Source organism: Tasmannia lanceolata, unplaced genomic scaffold (assembly GCF_043159265.1).
Source record: "Tasmannia lanceolata isolate RefF3 unplaced genomic scaffold, GAP_Taslan_0.1 ptg000024l, whole genome shotgun sequence".
NCBI lineage: Eukaryota > Viridiplantae > Streptophyta > Magnoliopsida > Canellales > Winteraceae > Tasmannia > Tasmannia lanceolata.
The window spans coordinates 14,696,687-14,715,827 of record NW_027518701.1 but is presented as its reverse complement, the minus strand read 5'-3'; the positions used below and the strand labels follow the sequence as shown (position 1 = coordinate 14,715,827).

Below are 19,141 nucleotides of genomic sequence, written 5' to 3'. Positions count from 1 at the left end.
AACCTTAGGAATCGTTGATCTCCTTTGCAAATTTGCTATGCTATGCTAGTTTAACCGCCAAGATCGCATTCATTATCGTATTCCAATTGCAATTGATCATTGATAATTTAGGTATTTGAATTACAGTATGTCGTTGGATCCGAGGTTGTAGTCCACGGAAATCCTGAGAACCATACCAGGCAATAATATACTATAATTTATGTGTTAAACTGTGCAAGGGGAGAGCGCACGATTCCCTTACATGAATGCGATCTAAGTATGAAATTCGTCAAGCCCTAGATCCTTTGGTATTCCTTAGATGTTAGGAATAAAAAATCTTTAAAAAATTGAAAATCATTAACTTCAACAAACAAAATTAATGTAATCCATATCTTTCGAACGAACAGTTGGATAATGGTATCTCTTCGTAGGAACCCTTAGGGCCCTTTAGGAACATTTACGTCACGTTGTGTTCTAGGTTTTAAGATGTCCTAGAGTTTGGAGTCTAGCCTCATCACGGCCGTTTGCTATGGATAGCAACCGTGCCATAGATCTAGTTACACTAGTCAAACTATCTTCCTATAAGACAAGCCTAGTTAACATAGGATGTAGGTTCACCTGCATTAGTTTAGGGAACGTCTTGCATTTAGATAGGACCATATTGTATCTTAGATGGAGTCCTAGGATAAAAATTCTATTCAACTTGAACTAAATTATCTCTCTTAAACTGTCAAAGTAGTCAGTCCAGTCAAAATCGGCGTCCTAGATGTCTTAGGCATGTAGCTTAGTTTAGGCCACCGAACTACGTCGACTCTGATCCCAGTGAGGCTTGGGTACGTAGGCAGCTTGGATGCTTGATGGCATACCAATCACGAGTCGGCCCCACACACAATCATTGGGGTTTTTAGGATAGTTTTTGTTTTCTTTTATCATTTAAAACTCTGAATTAAAATTGATTAAATCACTTAGGACTTTTTCCCAAATTAGAATTTTAGGAGAACATTCACTTATATTGAATCCAAACAAATGAAGAAAATCAAGATACACATTAGAGATTACATTGAAATTAGATTTTAGGATGTATATTATATAGTTCACACATTAATATAGAGTTATATGAGCCATTTAAAAGAAATTCAAGAGAGTTAACTTTTGGAATTGAAGACCGGATTATCCGGCAAGAATGGTCATGTGGTGGTAACTCCCCATACCTTCCATTCTCGTAATCTGGTAACGAATCTAGATTTCTGGTCACTTATGGGTCCTAGATCTCTCATCTTGGTGGCGACTCTATCATTCTCTTTTGCGTGAAATTCGGATTGCTTTAGTGATCCCAAGTTCATGGAAAAGATGAATTAAATCAACAATAAAAAGCACACGCTAACCGCGTGGGTACGAGAGACCAAGAGAGAGGGAGGCGGACCGCGCCATTCCCCTCTCGCGGGATCAGGTCCCACACTTCCTAGGGGGACTTCCGTTCGGCCAAAGAAGGTCTGGTTGGACGAACTGATTTCCAAGGTCAGTGTTCAGTTCGGTTGGAGATGATCTGGGAGCTGTGTATGATCTGGTCTTCGAAGTCAATTATCAGTTCGGTGGAGGACGATCTGGAAGTTTTGCATGACCCACTTTGGTTCTTCTCAAGACGATCTGGAAGCTTTATGTGATCTGATCTTCGAAGTCAATTTTTAGATCGGGTCCAAGACGATCTGGAAGGTTTGCATGATCTGATCTTCGAAGTCAATTTTCAGATCGGCCCTAGATGATCTGGAAGGTTTGCGTGACCCACTTTGGTTCGTCTCAAGATGATCTAGAAGCTTTGTGTGATCTGATCTTCGAAGTTAATTTCTAGATCGGATTAAGACGATCTAGAAGGTTTGCATGATCTGATCCAGATCTGGAAGGTTTGCGTGACCCACTTTGGTTCGTCTCAAGACGATCTTCGAAGTCAATTTTCAGATCAGCCCAAGATGTTCTGGATTTTTGTCGTTTAGCAGATTGCGTTATATCCTGAACGGCTTCAGAAGATCTCATTTTTGACGTTTAGCGGATCGCATTATATTCTGAACGGCTTCAGACGATCTCATCTTTGTTGTTTAGCGGATTGCGTTATATCCTGAATGGCTTCAGACGATCTCATATTTGTTGTTTAGCGAATTGCGCTATATCCTGAACGGCTTCAGGCGATCTCATTTTTGTTGTTTAGCAGATTGCGCTATATCCTGAACGGCTTCAGACGATCTCGTCTTTGTTGTTTAGCGGATTGTGCTATATCCTGAATGGCTTCAATGATCTCATCTTTGTTGTTTAGCGGATTGCACTATATCCTGAACGACTTCAGACGATCTCATCTTTAAGACGGGCTACTTTACTTGGTAGTTTTTCCGTCTCCCGAAAATAGTTTCACCTTCTGATTTTTTTTGAAACGTCATGTCTCTTCGTATTTCATGCCCTCTCATTAATGTTCTGCCGTGTGGCTAGATGTGAGTCACAGACACGAACGGTCGCCTGGCAGATACATCTATAAAAGGTGCCTCGAAGCCTCATTTCTTCACTTGCCATTTGCTTTTTCTATTTCGCTCCGTCAATGTAGTGTGGTCTTTTCTGCTCGGTTCGTTGACGATCACTGGCGTTTGAGCTCGGGCTCTTACCTTTTAGATAGGTAATCTCCTTCAGTTCGTCTCTTTGTGTTACATTTCTTCCTTTTTCCTTAATGTGTAGTAGTTCTAATATAGAGTCTAGTTCCGGTTCGTCATCGGGAGAAACTTCCTCCTTGGGTGAAACTGGTTCCAGTTCGCCCGGGAGGACGAGGCCCGATTCAAATCGTAGGCAGGGCCAGGCCATGGCTAGTCGAGGGGACTCGACTTGAGGACCTCTACCTCCTTCGGGGAAAGCAGGGCGGTTGATATCGTGGCTACGGCCAAGATGGAAGCCGATCCCAGAGAAGGGACCGCCGTAGCTCAAGAGGAGAACGTCCTGGATGCTTCTTGTCTCGGCGATGTTAGGGACCAATATTGTATTCCTGATCGGTTTGTCTTGAGGGCGGCCATTGAGGGGGACCGTGCGAGCAATGATAGTATTGATGTTTGTGTATACGAGGAGGCCTTGAAGGCCGGCTTTAGATTTCCCATCAATTCTTTCATCACCGAAGTGTTAAGATTTTATGGTTTGGCCCCAACTCAAGTGGCACCGAACTCCTAGAGAACTCTGGTCGGCTTCATATACTTGGCACGGTTCTGACTACACCAGGAATCTGTCTCTGACTTTGTTCCAGAGATGTGCTCATTTGAAGAGGCACCAATCATGAGGTTGGATTTACATTAGTCAACGGCCAGAGGTGAAGATGATCACCGGAATTCCGACCTCAATTCATGGTTGGAAAAATAGATTCCTTTATGTGAGTATGGGTGACTCTGAAGAGAGATTGCCGGTTCCTACGAACTGGTCCTTTGTGAATACCAAGGTGATGAGTCGCAAACCTTCTTTAGAGGGTGAGAACGAGGTGACTTTCGAAATGATCTGCGAGGAGGTTCGCCAAAAGGGCCTCATTCATTGCTCTGAGTTCTCCAAAGAGGAGGTTCTGGTTGAGATCGGAGTTAGTGCTAGAACCTGAGCACGTAGGTGTCTTTAGGATGTGTGTAGTTGTTTTCGTACCTCCGATCTGACTCACTTTATTTAATGTGCCTTCACAATTGTCAGACCGATCTCTCTTACTTGTTCATTTGCTTTGACTCGTAGAGATGCATAAGCAATCAGCTCTGGATAGGGTGCGCTTGAACATTCAAGGGAAGGGTGGTCAGAAGAGGAAAGCCCCAGAGTCAACTCTGCCCTCCGCTCAGGACAAAGGAAAGTCCGTTTTGGCTGATAAGGGCAGCAAGGTGTCCAAATCTGCGAAGGTCGTAGAAGAGACTCCAGTCAGTCAGACCGGTCGGACCGGTGGTGGCAGTTCAGCGGCCGGACAGGAAGTGGCACCTTCTGTTCAGTCTGGGGCCAACGATGTCTTTTGCCCGAACTGTGGGGTGCAAAAGGGGGACAACGGTTTTACTGATAGCAGGGTGTCTCGCGAGATTATCGTGAAGAGCCGTTTATGCAATGATAGGCTTTGCATCCTTAATGAAAATCACGAGACGGCCGAGACAACCTCCTTTGGCCTCTTATACCAGTAACCTTTTACCTTTTATTGGAATTCGTTTGTTGATAGTTCGTGGACTGTTTCTCGGTGGAGGCACTCATTTTGCTTTGCGGGGTTTTTTTGGCTTGGCTTCTATTGGAGCGACATGGCAGAGGAGTGCAACAATTTTTCCAGAATGATATCAAAGTCAAATCTTCAGATCGAGAAGTTGGAGAAGAACAAGGTCAGCCTAGGTTAGACTATCAATGATAGGGATGCTGAGATCGAGCGCCTTACTGAGGAGCTGAGGGTGCAGAAAGACTTGACCGCAATGGCCATTAGCTCTTGTGATCGGCTGAGGGAGAGGTCTCAGGCCAAATTGGAAGCCATAGTGAAGGCGAAGGAGGAAGAGCTCGTTGACCTTGCTACTGAATCATTAAGGAGGGCTTTGACGAGTGCACAGTTCACGTCCAGGAGAAATATCTCGACGACATACTCCTGTCTGTACAGGCAGAAGGCGATCAGGAGGGCGAACAAGGCTCACCTCCCGTCGAGAATCCTTCTACTCATGATGGTGATTAGGAGGTCATTGATGCCGATCCTTGAGATTCCACTTTCCACCGATCATCCTCTATATTTCATGTTTGGTTGGTTTTTGTAATTTTCATTTTGACCCTCGGGGCCATTTTTTGTACATCGCCTTTTAAGGCATTTTGGAATGAGAAGTGTCTAAGTTCGTTTCTTACTGCTTTTGCTTAAGATTCTTTTGTTTGATTATGATTTTGGCTGCGATCTGTGCCCGTAAGACCATCCCGAGTCGGGCAAGAATTCAGTTTTACTCATCCCGAGCCGGACAGGAATTTGGTTACCCGAGGCTTCGTTATTTACCTCTGTCGTAATTCCCGACAGTCTCTTTTGGGAAGACCTGGGCGAACCTTGTCAGTTTAACCCGAGTTTAACCCGAGCTGAAGGACTATGTTTTTTTTATTAGGGATTTGGTTATCTAGCCTGGTCTTAGTTCCTGACCAGAAGTGTGCTTCTGGTCTTTCTTGGGAAAACCGAGGTGAACCATATCAAATTTACCCGAGCTGAAGGACTTGGTTTTTTTGTTAGGGATTTGGCTATCTACCCTGGCCTTAGTTCCCGACCAGAAGTATGCTTCTAGTCTTTCTTGGGAAAACCGAGGTGAACCATATCAAATTTACCCGAGAGCTGTATGGAAATGATAGAGGGGTTGTAAACTATCGTAATAATTTCATTAGAGCTGTAAAATTCTGAAGGGATTACATCGCTACTAGCTTTTGCTTTCTTTTCGTGATTTTGTATACAATTTCTTTTTTTTTTGTTCACAAAATTCATGGAGTTCCAAGCTACTGATAGTATCTCCTTAGATTTTTGAGTTCCACACGTGGGGGAGCTGGTTCTCATCAACGATCTCCAACCTATAGCTGCCTGATCGGAGGCTTTGTATTACTTAGTACGACCCCTCCCAAGTAGGGGTGATTTTGCCTACCTTCTTGGGCTGCGAAACCGCTGCCTTCCTCAAGACCAAGTCACCCACGCATTGCTCCCTTAGGCAGATCTTGGAGTCATGATAGTTAGATACTCTTTGCTTGTAGGTTGCGACTTGAATCTGAGAGTCTTCACGGATTTCTTCCAATAAGTCCAGATTCATGCGGAGTTCGTCTCCGTTGCGCTGCTCGTCAAAGCTGGTCAGCCGAGGAGAGGGGACACCGATGCCAACGGGGATTATAACTTCTATCCCAAAAGTCAAGTTGAAGGGGGATTCCTCAGTTGTAGTGCGTGGGGTGGTGCGGTACGCCCATAGGACGGGGTATGGTTCATCGGCCCACCGTCCTCCTTTTTCATCCAATCTTTTCTTGATCCCTTGTAGGAGGATCCTATTGGTGACTTCCGTTTGCGCATTCGTTTTGGGGTGAGCCATTGGGGTGAACCGTTGTTCAATTTTGAGATCTAAGCAGAATTTTTTGAACTTCCTGCTATCAAATTGCTTCCCATTGTCAGTTATCAAGACTTGTGGAATTCTGAACTGGCAAACTACCGATTTCCAGAAGAATGTCTATACGTTTTGTTCGGTAATTTTGGCCAAAGGTTCAGCCTCCACGCACTTTGCAAAGTAGTCTATTGAGACTACAACAAATTCACACCCTCCGGGGGCCGGCGGAAAGGGTCCCAGGATGTCCGTCCCCCAAACTGCGAAGGGGAGTGGGCTGATGATGGGCGTCATGGACACGACTGGTTGGTGGCTGGCAGGAGAGAACTTTTGACATCTTTCGCATTTTTTGACAAGGTCTATTACGTCTTTTCTCAAAGTTGGCCAGTACAGCCCTCTCAACAATACTTTCAGAGCCAACGCCTTACCGCCCAAATGTTAACCACAAATCCCTTCATGTGTTCCTTGCAAGGTGTACGCGGCGTCGGTTGGTCGGAGGCATGTTATGTACGAGAGGGTGTAAGATCTTTTATATAGGTTTTCACCATCGAAGGAAAACCTGGCTGACCTTTGGACCACCCTTCGCGCCTCTTTCCTTTCTTCGGGCAGATTTCCATTCTGTAAGTAATGGACGACTTCGTCCATCCAGCATGGCTTGTGATCAATCTGCATTACTTCTACGATCTCACTTTCAATACTTTCTTTAATAACTCCATGTGTATACGTCCTAAGGCAGTGTATCTGGAGGCGGCTAGCCTGGAGGGTACATCCGCCTTCCCTTTTCCGTTCTCGGGACCCATATGATTTCGAAACTTTTGAACTTCTTGATGAGGTGTTGAATTCTGACCAGGTACTTACTCATTCACGCGTCGCGTACTTCGTAAGCCCCTTGCACCTGACTGACGACCAGTTGGTAGTCGCTATAAGCTCTTAGCCTTTGAGCGGGTACCTGGATTTATAGGTTCATTCCGGCGAGGAGGGCTTTGTATTCGGCTTCATTATTTGACGCGCTGAAGCCGAATCTTACGGCGTAATCTATTGTGAAGCCTCCCGTGTGAATTAGAAGATCCGTCCACATATAGTTCCCATAGCGATTCGCCATCCAACGGATCTGGTTCTTCAGCTACATCCTTTTCACTGTTGCTTGGTTGTTTTTCCTTTGATTTCTCGCTCATGGGTGCATTTGTGTTCTTTCTTTCCGGATGCTGAAACATTTCTCCTAGGCTCTGCCCCTCGGATGTAGTTGTGCTTGCTACACCCGGGAGTTGACTCCCTTCTTCTTGGCTCGGCCCCCGGATGTAGTTGTGCTTTCTCCACCTTGAGGTTGAATCGTTTCTTCTTGGCTTTGTTCTCCAGATGTAGTTGTGCCTTCTCCACCCGGAGGTTGAATCGTCTTTTCTGCCATAGATGTAAGTATGGTGCATTCGACGACAATGTCTGCAAATACTTGGGCCTTTATCGCCGGCCTTGGCAGATACTGGATATCGAACTCGCTAAGTTCCACTGCCCACCTCACAAGGCGACTCGACATGTCCGGCTTGTGGAAGATTTGTCAGAACGGTTGATCAGTCATGACCTGTGGGAGCCGATTTTTTCCCTCGCCCGCAGGACGGCAGGGGATCACCACATCGGATTTTCAGGGAGTGTTTACTTGATCTGCATTTCTTGCGGACTCGGGACCGAAATCCTAACTTCGCAAGAAAGAGAAACTTAGAGTTGCCACCTAGGTTAGGGCCTAGTACCCGTGCCTGTTCTTTCAAGGAAATGAGTAGTAGTACTCGAATTTTATTGAAAGAACAGTAACCAAGGGGGTTCTTTTGCTCTGGGCCTAGAACCTTATATTTTTCTCTGTTTGTTTAAGGCATGGTCCTTACAGATATCTGGGTAAATGTTATGGTTACAATCAGGGAAGGTGTTAGGCACCCCTCTTGCTCGAACGAATCCGGTCTCTTAACTTAGATTGGTATTTTTCAAAGAATTTTGACCAGGATAACTTGTCTTTTATTATCCTTTGTTTAGATTACGCTTAATTCCAGGATGTAAATAAAGTGAATTTACAAAAGACCGAAAATAAGCGGTAATTATCTTGATTGAGATCGTATGTTATAGAATGAGTCCCGAATGATCTCGCAACTCATCCCAATCAGGTTAGCAAATCTAACGGAAAAGACAGTGCGGAAAGTAAAAGAAAGGTAGAGGGGTTTATATCATAAGTTCTTATGGCAATGTGAGCCGGAGATCTTATGTCACCACCTTGTACCTTAATTTGTAAATGAAATTACGTTAAGTAAAAGAAAGGTAGAGGGATTTATATCATAAGTTCTGAGGGCAATGTGAGCCGGAGATCTTATGATGTCACCAACTCGTACCTTACTTTGTAAAGGAAATTACATAAAGCAGGTAAATAAATGTAATTTGAACAGAATTTGTAGAGAATTGGGCAGCGTAACCGCGCTGTTTGGAAGAGAGGAGCTCTAAAGTTGCCGAGATTTCGGCAGCGTAACAGCGCTGTGTTGATGAAAGGGGGTTCTAATGTTGCAGAGAAATCGGCGGCATAACGACGCAATTTGGAAAAAGGGTTTTCTGAAGCTGCCGAGAAATCGGTGGCGTAATGACGCTGTTTTGGAAAGGGGCTCCGGAGTTGACAAGATTTCGGCAGAACAACGACGCTATTATCAAGAAATAACTCGTGTTCCTGCGAAATTCGACAGAACAATGGCACTATTTGAAGGATGTCACTTCGAACCTTCGGAATTTCTACAGAATGCTGATGCCCAGTCTGAGCTACCTAGAGTGTCTCTACTTTCTCTTTTCTAGAAAGCAAATAAACTAGGGTTTTTGAAATTCAGAGGGGTATTTGGGTTGGAAATGCACAGAAGGGGGTGTATATAACACAAAAAAGGGGAGAGAGATATAAGAGATGAAAAAAAACCTTATCCCCTCCCTATTTATAGGGTTTGGGGGGGGGGGGGTATTTGCTGGTCATTTCGACCAAATTTCACCAGGGGCGCCCCATGCGAAATTTGGTGTCACCCAGGTGACATCATCTCTCGAGAGGTGTTATGTTTCGTCTTTTCTCCGTTCTCGAAAAATATGATTTTTTGTCTTTTATCAATGAGTTTCGAATGTCCGTAACTCCTCCGATTGAATTCCGATTCACACACGGTCAGTCACCCAGGTGACATCACCTGGGTGACATCATCTCTCGAGAGGCGCTATGTTTCATCTTTTCTCCGTTCTCGAAAAATATGATTTTTTGTCTTTTATCAATGAGTTTCGAATGTCCGTAACTCCTCCGATTGAATTCCGATTCACACGCGGTCAGATCCGTTGGATTCCTCATTCTGGGGACTTTTCAATGAACTTAATATCGCTCGCTTTCGGGAAACACAATGTCCTTTGAGTGAAAATGAAGTTTTCAACTCAAAGTTAACTTACCGATTAAGATGACGTGTACAAACGGGCTTACCTGTTTATACCGTAAAAGGCACGTGCTGTGTAAAGACAGGCTTTTGGTTTGCCGAAAAGGCAGGTGCTACGTAAAAACAGGCTTTCAGAAATCATTTTCTTCTGAAAGTATCCTAAAAAGAGATTTAGAGAAACCAAACTGGTGCTCTAGGACTCGTCATAAGGTTCTTGCTCGCGACACCTATCATTAGTACCACCTTGACAAAATTAGGTGTCTACATGACCTTGATGATGTGCGCCTGAAAATACAGCCTCAGCTTTATGGCGGCCATGATGAGTGCGTATGCAAAATTTTCCAGTCTATGATATCGGGTTTTGGCTTCATGTAAGACTTTGCTGACGTAATAGATTGGTTTTTGTTGATTTCACTCTTCTCGAGTCAATATAGCTTCCAATGCTACATGACTTACCGATAGGTATAGGCTTAACTCTTCTCCGGGCTCTGGTTTGGACAGCAATGGAGGGGAGGCGAGGTATCGTTTTAGCTCCTCAAACGCTGCTAGAAATTCTGGTGTCCAGGGGGCAGTTTTGACTCCCTTGATCGCTCTAAAAAAGGGGAGGCACTTTTCTACCGATTTCGAAACAAAACGCCCTAAAGCGACCATCATTACAGTAAATCTTTGTATTTTCCGGATGGTAGTTGGTGGAGCCAGTTCCATAGCAGCTCAGATTTTCTCCTGGTTCGCTTCGATTCATCTCTGGCTAACCATGAACCCGAAGAACTTTTCTACTGCGACACCGAACGTGCATTTGGTTGGGATGAGCTTAATGTTGTACTTCCTCAGGACCTGAAATGTTTCCCTTAGGTCGGATAAGTGATCAGAAGCTTCCTTGCTCTTAACTAACATATTGTCGACATAGACTTTTATGTTTCGCCAGATCTGTTCTCTGAAAAGCTTGTTGACAAGCCTCTGGGATGTTTCTCCCGTGTTTTTCAGGCCAAAGGGCATCACACGGTAACAGTATATCCCTTGGTCCGTTATGAAGGAGGTCTTGGGTATGTCTGCCTCATACATCCGTATTTAGTTGTACCTAGAAAAGGCATCCATGAAGCTTAACAACTCATGGCTCGAAGTAGTATTTATGAGCTGATCAATTTTGGGGAGTGGATAACTATCTTTTGGACAAGCTTTGTTCAGGTCAGTAAAATCTATGCAAATTCTCCACTTCCCATTGGCCTTTTTTACCATAACGACATTGGCAAGCCATTCGGGGTACCTAATTTTTCAGATGAAGTCAGCCTTCAACAGCTTCTCGACTTCTTCTCTGATTACCTGTTGTCTTTCAGGGGCGAAATGTCTTCTCTTCTGCTTTACTGGCTTGCAAATTGGGTCTACACTGAGTCTGTGCATGCTGACCTCGGGATCTATTCCAGGCATATCGGCGGGGTCCATGTGAAGACGTTTGCGTTTCCTCTCAAGAACTGAATGAGTTCTTCATGAATGTTACCACTTAGGGATGAACCGATTTTGACCAACTTCTCCTCGCTGCCATTGTACAACGAAATCGCCCTGAGGTCCTCTACTGGTTCGTTGACTGTGATCTGGGTCTCATCTCTCAGGTCCAGCAACTAAATCGGTAGTGTCTCTGACGCATTTTTTCCTTTGAGCATCGTAGCATGGCATTCTCTTAATTGTGGTTGATCTCCTTTGACCTCCCCTACACCCTTTGGCGTTATGAACTTCATTTTCTGGTGATAAGCCGATGCGATGGGCACGGAGGAGATTCTGCCTAGGTCTTCTCAGGATAGCGTTGTAGGCCGAAGTGGCCCTCACTACCAAGAAATTAACCATAGCAAAGGCTTGTTGGGGTGGTTCCCCTATGAGGACTAGGAGTTCGATCTGCCCTTGTACCTTGACCACCTCTCCTGAGAACCCGAATAAATCCGAGTTTGTAGGTTTCAGGTGATCGTCTCCTATCAGCATTTGCTTGAAGGCGTGGTAATTGAGGATATCCGTGGAACTTCCATTGTCCACTAAGATCTTCTTCAACTCCCAATTGGCTACAAGCATGGTGATGACCAGAGCGTCATTGTGGGGGAGAATTATATTGTCCAGATCTGCATCTGAGAATGAAATCTCATTTTCTACTTTCCTCTTCTTGTTAAAGGTATGGATGGAGTTAACTTGGCGAGCATAAGCCTTACGGGCTTCTACTGAAGTTCCTCTTGCCGTTGGCCCGCCAATGATCGTGTTTATAACTCCTGTGGGTTGAGATCGTTGCGTTTCTGCCTACGGGCTTCTAGGGGCAGGAGACTCGTGACGAGCCATTGGCGATTGAGGTCATTGAGGACTTCTTTTGTTCTGAGGACTCCTTTCTCGGGGATCCCGTCTGCCATTGTCCTCCTTCAGATACTTCCTTAGATGTCCCCTCTTTATCAGCATTAAAATTCTTCTTTAAGATGTTGGCACTCATCTATGTTGTGCCCATGGTCTTTGTGGAGCCGACACTACTTTGTTTTGTCCCTCTTGTTTCCCTTGGAAAGCATTTTTGTCGGCCATCTGAGGAAGTCCTCTTCTTTGATTGTGGCCAATATTCGGGTTCTAGATGTGTTAAGAGGTGTGTAGTTCTCCTCTCCTCTGAGGGCTCCTTTCTTTCCTCTGCGGTTTGTCATCCCTACGCTGCTTCGTAGGGTTTTTCTCTTCTTCTGAGGTTCTATTATGGTTCAAATTTAGGGCGGCCAGAGTTTCCTCGATGAAGATATACTCTTCAGCGCCAGCCATAAGGTCTGCTAGGGACCACAAGTTTCTGCGAGCTACAGCTCGTTGGAATTCATTGGATCTTGCCCCTGCGAGGAGTGCATTTGTGGCGGCCGAGGGATCTAGGTTTGGGACCTGTAGGACCTCCTTATTGAACCAGCTCACAAACGCTTTTAGGGATTCAGCATCCCCTTGCCTCAGGGCCATCAATGAGGCAGCAGTCTTCGGCTGCTCATGAAGTGTCGAATTAGATCTTCCCCAAATTCTTCAAAAGTGTCAATGGAGTTCAGTTTTAGACGCGAATACCAATCTCTTGCGGCCCCTGTTAGGGTAGTTGGAAAAGCTCTGCAAAGGAAGCCCCCCGAAGCGCCGTGGAGGAGCATCATATTTCTGAATGTCTCCAAATGATCTACCGGGTCAGTGGTTCCATCGTACTGCGGAATCAGAGGCATCTTGAACCCTCTAGGGGTCGATGCATGGAGCACTCTGTCCGTGAAGGGAGGCTTGCTGAAGAATGGCCGTAGAGTAGGTCGGTTATGATCCTTGGCTAACTCTTCAATTCGGTGGTCTATTTCTTCGAATTTTCGCAGCACATGATTGGTTCTTTTCTCCATCTGGTTAGCTTGTTTGTTTCCCCTTTCCACAGTGGGACTCGCTGCTGAATCCGAATGGCTTTCTGAGCTCCTTCTATGATGCCGGGATTTCGCTTGCTCAGCACGATCATCCTTAGTTCGGCGCCGATGCGTTGAACGCGATTGGGACCGGTGATGGTGATCTGATTGTGTGTGTTTCGTTCTGGAATGATGGACTCGCCTAGATGAAGAGTGGTGGGTCTGATCACGATGGAGAGGGACAAGCTCTTCCGCCTGGGGATTTTGTCTTTCTCGTGGAGGTTGGAAAACCTCTGGGAGATGCTGTTGAGGGACCTGCTGAATCAGGTTCTTGAACTGATCGACTACCGTGGTCATTTGCTAGAAGAGGGTTTGGATTTCGGAGGTAGGCGCTGAAGTGGGAGTAGGGTGTTCTGAATGAGCTGGGCTTCGCTCTGCTGTCGTTAGGGGGACGACAACTTGCGACACGATTCGTACGCTTTGAGAGGCGTGCTGCGATGCAGGTTTAATTGCTCGACTAGAGATAACTCGGGCAGTATTTCGTCCTGCCATTTTTTCTTGAGACTTAGAACGACTTTTAGTTTTGTCCCACGGAGGGCGCCAATCTGTTACGGTCAAAATCTGTAACAGGATATGGTAGTGACAGAAGGGCTGATTTGGAACACTCTGGTAGCTGATTTGGCAAAGATATCAAGTCCTACACAGAAGAGCACACGGTCAGATGACCGACCCGGAGTGGTATCTTCAGATAGGCCCTCCGATGCTTAAGTTAGTGACTGCACCAAATGAGGAGAGTAAAGGAGTGAAGAATAAATTTTTGGGATTCGGCCCCCTACCTAGGGATTCTCACAGGCTATTTATAGTAGAGGCTTAGGTACTGGATTACCCTTTTACCCCTGGTGGACAGGTGTTAGCCTTTGATTAGGTCAAACTTTATCCCTTCCCTATAGCCTTGGACATGGGTTAGCCTGTGGTAGGATAGGGTTTTTACTAAAGCTTTCCCTTTCTAGGTGGCAATTACGTTATTGCCCTTGACTAGATGGTGCCTTTTGTTGAGCGGCATGTCAGCTCATGATTGGAAGATCTTTTTACACCCCCATCACAATACAATCTAGAAAATTTAAAATACTTTAACTCCCTGATTGCGTTGGCTTCAGAGATCTTCATGGGCTCTTGTTCTTGAGTGAACACTTGAGATAGCTTTGGTCCATGTGACTTTTCTTCTTGATTGGAATCTTTACTTTGAATGCTTGAGAAGGTCACCAATGAAAAATTCAACTCCAAGGTCCTCTTGGCATTGTGTAAGGCATGCTTGTGGGATCCTTAACTTGAGCTCTTGACTTAGACATCTTCCAAAGATGATGTCTTCATTGTTTGTACTGGCTCATTTGGTTCTTTTGGCATTTTGATTCTCAAGCTTCTGTGTTGTGTTGTATTGTGCTAATGTGCTAGTCTTTGGATTGACATATGAAATTCCTGTGTAAGGCACAATACTACAAGGCAACACATTAGTCCATAAAGATTGATAAAAAAAGGTTTTTTAGTATAAAAAAAAAAAAAAAGTGACTAGTTAAACCCATGGGAAACCTTGAGCTAAAAAAAATAAAGCAAAACGGGTAGGAAAAATCCTTAACAAAAAAAATAGGGAAATGATATCAGGACAACCATTATTTAATTATTGCAGAAAGGCAGCTTGTCTTTTACTTTTTAATCACTTTGTATAAGCTTTTTGGGAACTAACCCTTAACAACACTTCAAATATAAATGACAAGAAGAGTTTGTGCAATTATAAAAAATGGTTGTGCGGATATCATTTCCTCAAAAAATAATATTTGCATATTATGTGTCATAAAAAAATTTAAGCAAAGTACTTCAAAATGAGCTAAAGAATCTACCCAACTGTAATGATAAATTATCTTTTGTCTTCTTTAATTTTCCTATAAAATCCCATTTTTTTGTGCAACCAAGCTGACCTAATTCCTGGGAGCAGGGGATTTTCTCTTAAGCCAATCTTGCCAACAAAAATGCTAATCAATTCTAAAATTATAATTTTTAGGTTTATTTTAAGAATTTGATATTGACACTACCATGTTTTGATAATTGTACAAACGCATATTATCTTTTCCTTTTTAATTGGCTTCTGAGAGCTTTTTTTGAACTGCAATAACCTTTGACAACTATTTATATAATGACAGTCAAGATGAGTTAGTACAATTATCAAAACATTGTTGTTGCAACAGCAGTAGCCTATTTTAATTGCGGCAGTGATACCCCCGGTTAAAAGTGGTGAATTTATCCTCGCGCAGTGAAACACTCTCATGAAAAATGTTTTGGCGTGGGGGGGGGGGGGGGGGGTCACTGCCCTTTGTGGTTGTAGTTACTTTAAGGGCATTTTTGGCAACCATTCATGCAAGGTTTTATTGCCTAGTCTAAGAGAGACATGGAGGCAGGAGTGACATAAATATATGAGGGGGGCTTGCGAGTGAGGAAGCATGGCATGGGGTTACAAAACAGGGAAAACAAAATTCCAACTTTAAAACGGATTTTAATTTCTTTGTTTATCAACTCCATCACATGTTCCCCTCATTAGGGGTGTAAACGAGCCGAGCTTGGCCAGGCTCGGCTCGGCTCGGTCAGGCTCGGCCAGGCTCGCGAGCCTTACCGAGCTCGGGTTATATTATGTTCACACCCCTCATCTTCCCTGGACAGCCCTACTAGTGTAATTTGACTACTTTTTTTACACTATGGGGGGTGGTCCTAGTAACAAATGGGGTTCCAAAAATGAAGTGACATATTTTGCCCCCCCCCCCCCTTTCACTCCCTGGACAACCCTTTTAATGTATAAATTAATATATAATATATATATTTAAATATATTAAATTCTTAACGAGCCTTAACGAGCCGAGCCGCCTGGTGAGCCGGCTCGGCTCGTTAAGGATTCGAGCCGAGCATTCTTCGAGCCGAGCTCGAGCGAGCCTCCAAGCCCGAGCCAAAATTGACACCCTTACCCCTCATCCACGGACTCTGAGATCTGTCTCACTAGCCCTCTCTACTCTTCCTAACAAACATTCCTTGAATTTTTTTATGGTTACCAAACACGCCCTAAGTGCGCGTTTAGAATTACTTAAATGGCTTTTTCTTGTCTAAAAGAAAAGATATTTTCTAGTTAGTAATTAAATAGTAAATAAAATGTTCAAAATGTTTAACTCTTAAATTCCTTAAATATTGCATCAAACTTCTTTTTTCTTTTCTATATAAAATCTCCCTCCAACTTGGCTGATATCCGACTTGTCCCGTACCAAGTTGCATTCCTCATTTAATGTCATTGGGTATGACTTTTTCATGCATGATCCTTTTACGCTCTCTAAAATTCAAAAAATGTATATAGCACGAGCCCAATTTGATTGAATTGAACTGTTCACTTGATCTCATTTGAATATGGGCTGTCAATAACAGCATGTAGACAATTGTTCAAGTTGTTGGGCAGGTTGGTGCAACATTTCAAGTCATTTGACACATAAAAGGCCTCAATTGGGAGGGTTGTGATCCTCAAATATTTTTTGTATACAAATGTAAATAGAACGAGCCCAATTTGGAAACCATGAAAAATTATTCTATGGAATGCTCAGGAGCTCACTATGTGAGGGGTTGAGAAGGAGATGGATAGAATTGAGTGGGCTGGAGTAGAGATTGCATAAAAAATCCCAAAACCGATTGAAACGAAAAAACGTATTTAGAATTGGTATTTTATTTTCTCTGGACCTTTTCATCCTCCCCACACTCCCATGCTCTCAAGTATCTCCATCCATGGTTTTAAATTTCGACCGAAATCTGAAATTTCGGGTTTCGGTCGGCACCAATACTGAAACAGAGCATACCCGAAACGGTACTTTATTTAGCCGAAATTTTGAGAATTTCGGTCTGAATTTTGTTAATTTCGATTGAAATTTGATTACTTACACTGAGGTATAGAATTTCGACAAATTTAACGAAATTTCGGTGAATTTCAACGAAATTTCAGCAAAATTGTTGGAAATTTGGAATTTCTTACTTCGTAGTTGGCATGGGAAGCATAGGTTTGGTAGATTCTTCACTAGGCAGTAGGCAATGATTCCTTTTTTTACTTGGAAGTTGGCAACGATTCCCTTTTTACTTAGTAAATTATTTACAAGGCAGTAGACAATGGTTTTGGTAGATTCTTCACTAGCAGTACGCAATCGGTAATTTCGGTCATTTAGGCCGAAATTTCGTACTTCAAATACTTTTTTTATTAAAAAAGAAAAAAGTAAATTAATATTAGATATGGCCGAAATTACCAAAGTTTCGAAACCGGCACTACAAATATTCCATTGAATATGTGAAACCACCAATTACTCCAAAAGCTTAAGCTGTTGGACCTCACACATAGCCTTCTTTTTAGGGTTGGCCTACACATGGCACTTGTGACCCCTCTTTTGGTTTGGCCATCACATGTAGATTTTTAACAACAGGTAGTTTTGAACGCAGGACCTTTGCTCATGCCATGTGAAACTCCGAATTACTCCAAAAGCTTAAGCTGTTGGAGAAGGTGTTTTATTTAGTATTTTATGCTTTTAATAGAATAGGCTTTCATGGTAGCGAAACATGGCCTTATGAGTGTTTTAATTTGGTTGACACACGCGTGTGTTTAATTTGCAGGGAGGAGATAATGAACTACTCGAAAAATGTTTCGAAATTAGGAGATACCCTACTGGAGTTACTTGCAGAGGCTCTTCGGCTTAATTCTAATTACCTCAAAGACATGGGTTGTGCTAAAGGCCAAGTCCTTCTCTCTCATTATTATCCGCCGTGCCCACAGCCGGAGCTTACACTCGGTACTAGCAAGCATTCTGATCCTGATTTCTTCACTATCCTTCTACAAGATAATATCGGTGGCCTTCAAGTTCTTCATCAAAACCAATGGGTCGATGTTTCCCCGGTGAAGGGAGCTTTAGTAGTGAACATTGGAGATCTTCTACAGGTATGCTTGCATCATGCAAATTGCACCACTTTTGAACTATGCAGCCCTTTTAACCTTTTTTGCTCAAAATTCCATCCAAAAAATTGGTGGATTTGCCTGGTGATCAAGAACAGATCGGATGAGCAACCATGAGTATCTACTGCTAAAGTTTTCACTTGATCCGCCCTTTGTTGAAGAGAAAGGAAAAGGGGCAGCCCTACTCAAGTGTATTTATTCTTAAATCATAAAAGATTAAATAACACCATGTCCAATAGCTTAAGCTTTTGGAGTAATAGATTGTTTCACATGGTATCAGAGCAATGGTCTTCTGTTCAAAACTCATTGATATTAAAATTCCACATCTAATGGCCAACCCAAAAGATGGGCCACATGTGGCACGTGTAGGCCAATTGTAAAATGAGGGGCCACACGTGAGGGGGAGTGTTAAAGTATAAAAGATTCTAGAACACCATTTTTTGGAGTAATTGGTTGTTTCAAATTTATGACTACTCTTTTACATGAGAGGGGCTATCAAAGTAAGTAAAAGGGGCGCATATATCATTTCCTTTGATTTTCTGTTTACTCAGCCAGCTCGGCCAATTTTTAAGGAGTCGCCCAGTTTTGAGTTGGCTTGTCCTGTTTTAGTACTATCATCTAACTTTTATTATTGGTTCTATTGTGATATTCATTCAGCTTATGTCTAATGACAAGCTCAAAAGCATTGAGCATAGGGTGCTCGCACACAGAGTTGGGCCAAGGATATCGGTCGCATGTTTTTTCACTACTCATTTTGACTCAGGTGGAAAACTCTACGGGCCTATCAAGGAACTGCTATCGAATGAGAATCTCCCTAAATACAGGGACACTACACTGAAGGACTTCAATCAATATTACAACTCAAAAGGTCTTGATGGAAATTCTGCCCTTGACTATTTTAGGCTGTGATATAAATAAGTATCAGATATTTTTCATGATAGATTTTGTAGAAGTGACTATATTTGTTGTTGATTTAAGATTGCTATAAGATGGTCTTTGAGTTAACATTTTCGTAGCTATAATCTGAAAGAGATATACCCAGCAAGATGATCCCATCGGGCCGTTGATCTGTCGGACCATCACAGTGACCCAATGGGTCCAAGTCCAATGCCAAAGGGTCATCTCATTTGCAAGTTTGAGGTGTGGAAAAATCAATGGGTTAAAGACATCATAATGGGCGTCTTTTTCATTGTAGTTGCGTAAAAGTCTAAAATCATCTAAAAGGGGTGGACTAAGGGCAATAAAAGCCGAACATGTGATGGCCAACAAAATTCATCAACTTGATCACCCTTCGTGTGGAAGTAGTGT

At 43.4% G+C, this 19,141-nt stretch overlaps 1 protein-coding gene across 1 annotated transcript in view; it reads left to right on the top strand.

Annotated features, from left to right (window-relative positions):
• LOC143857117 (1-aminocyclopropane-1-carboxylate oxidase homolog 1-like) overlaps window positions 1–18,831 on the top strand; it is a 29,989-nt gene extending 11,158 nt beyond the window's left edge. The window contains exons 2-3 of the mRNA XM_077367389.1: window positions 17,497–17,818; window positions 18,491–18,831. Of these exons, the coding sequence (XP_077223504.1) occupies window positions 17,497–17,818; window positions 18,491–18,742 (574 nt within the window). The 3' untranslated portion in view covers window positions 18,743–18,831. The remainder of the gene's footprint in view (window positions 1–17,496; window positions 17,819–18,490) is intronic.
• Window positions 18,832–19,141: the final 310 nt, after the last annotated feature.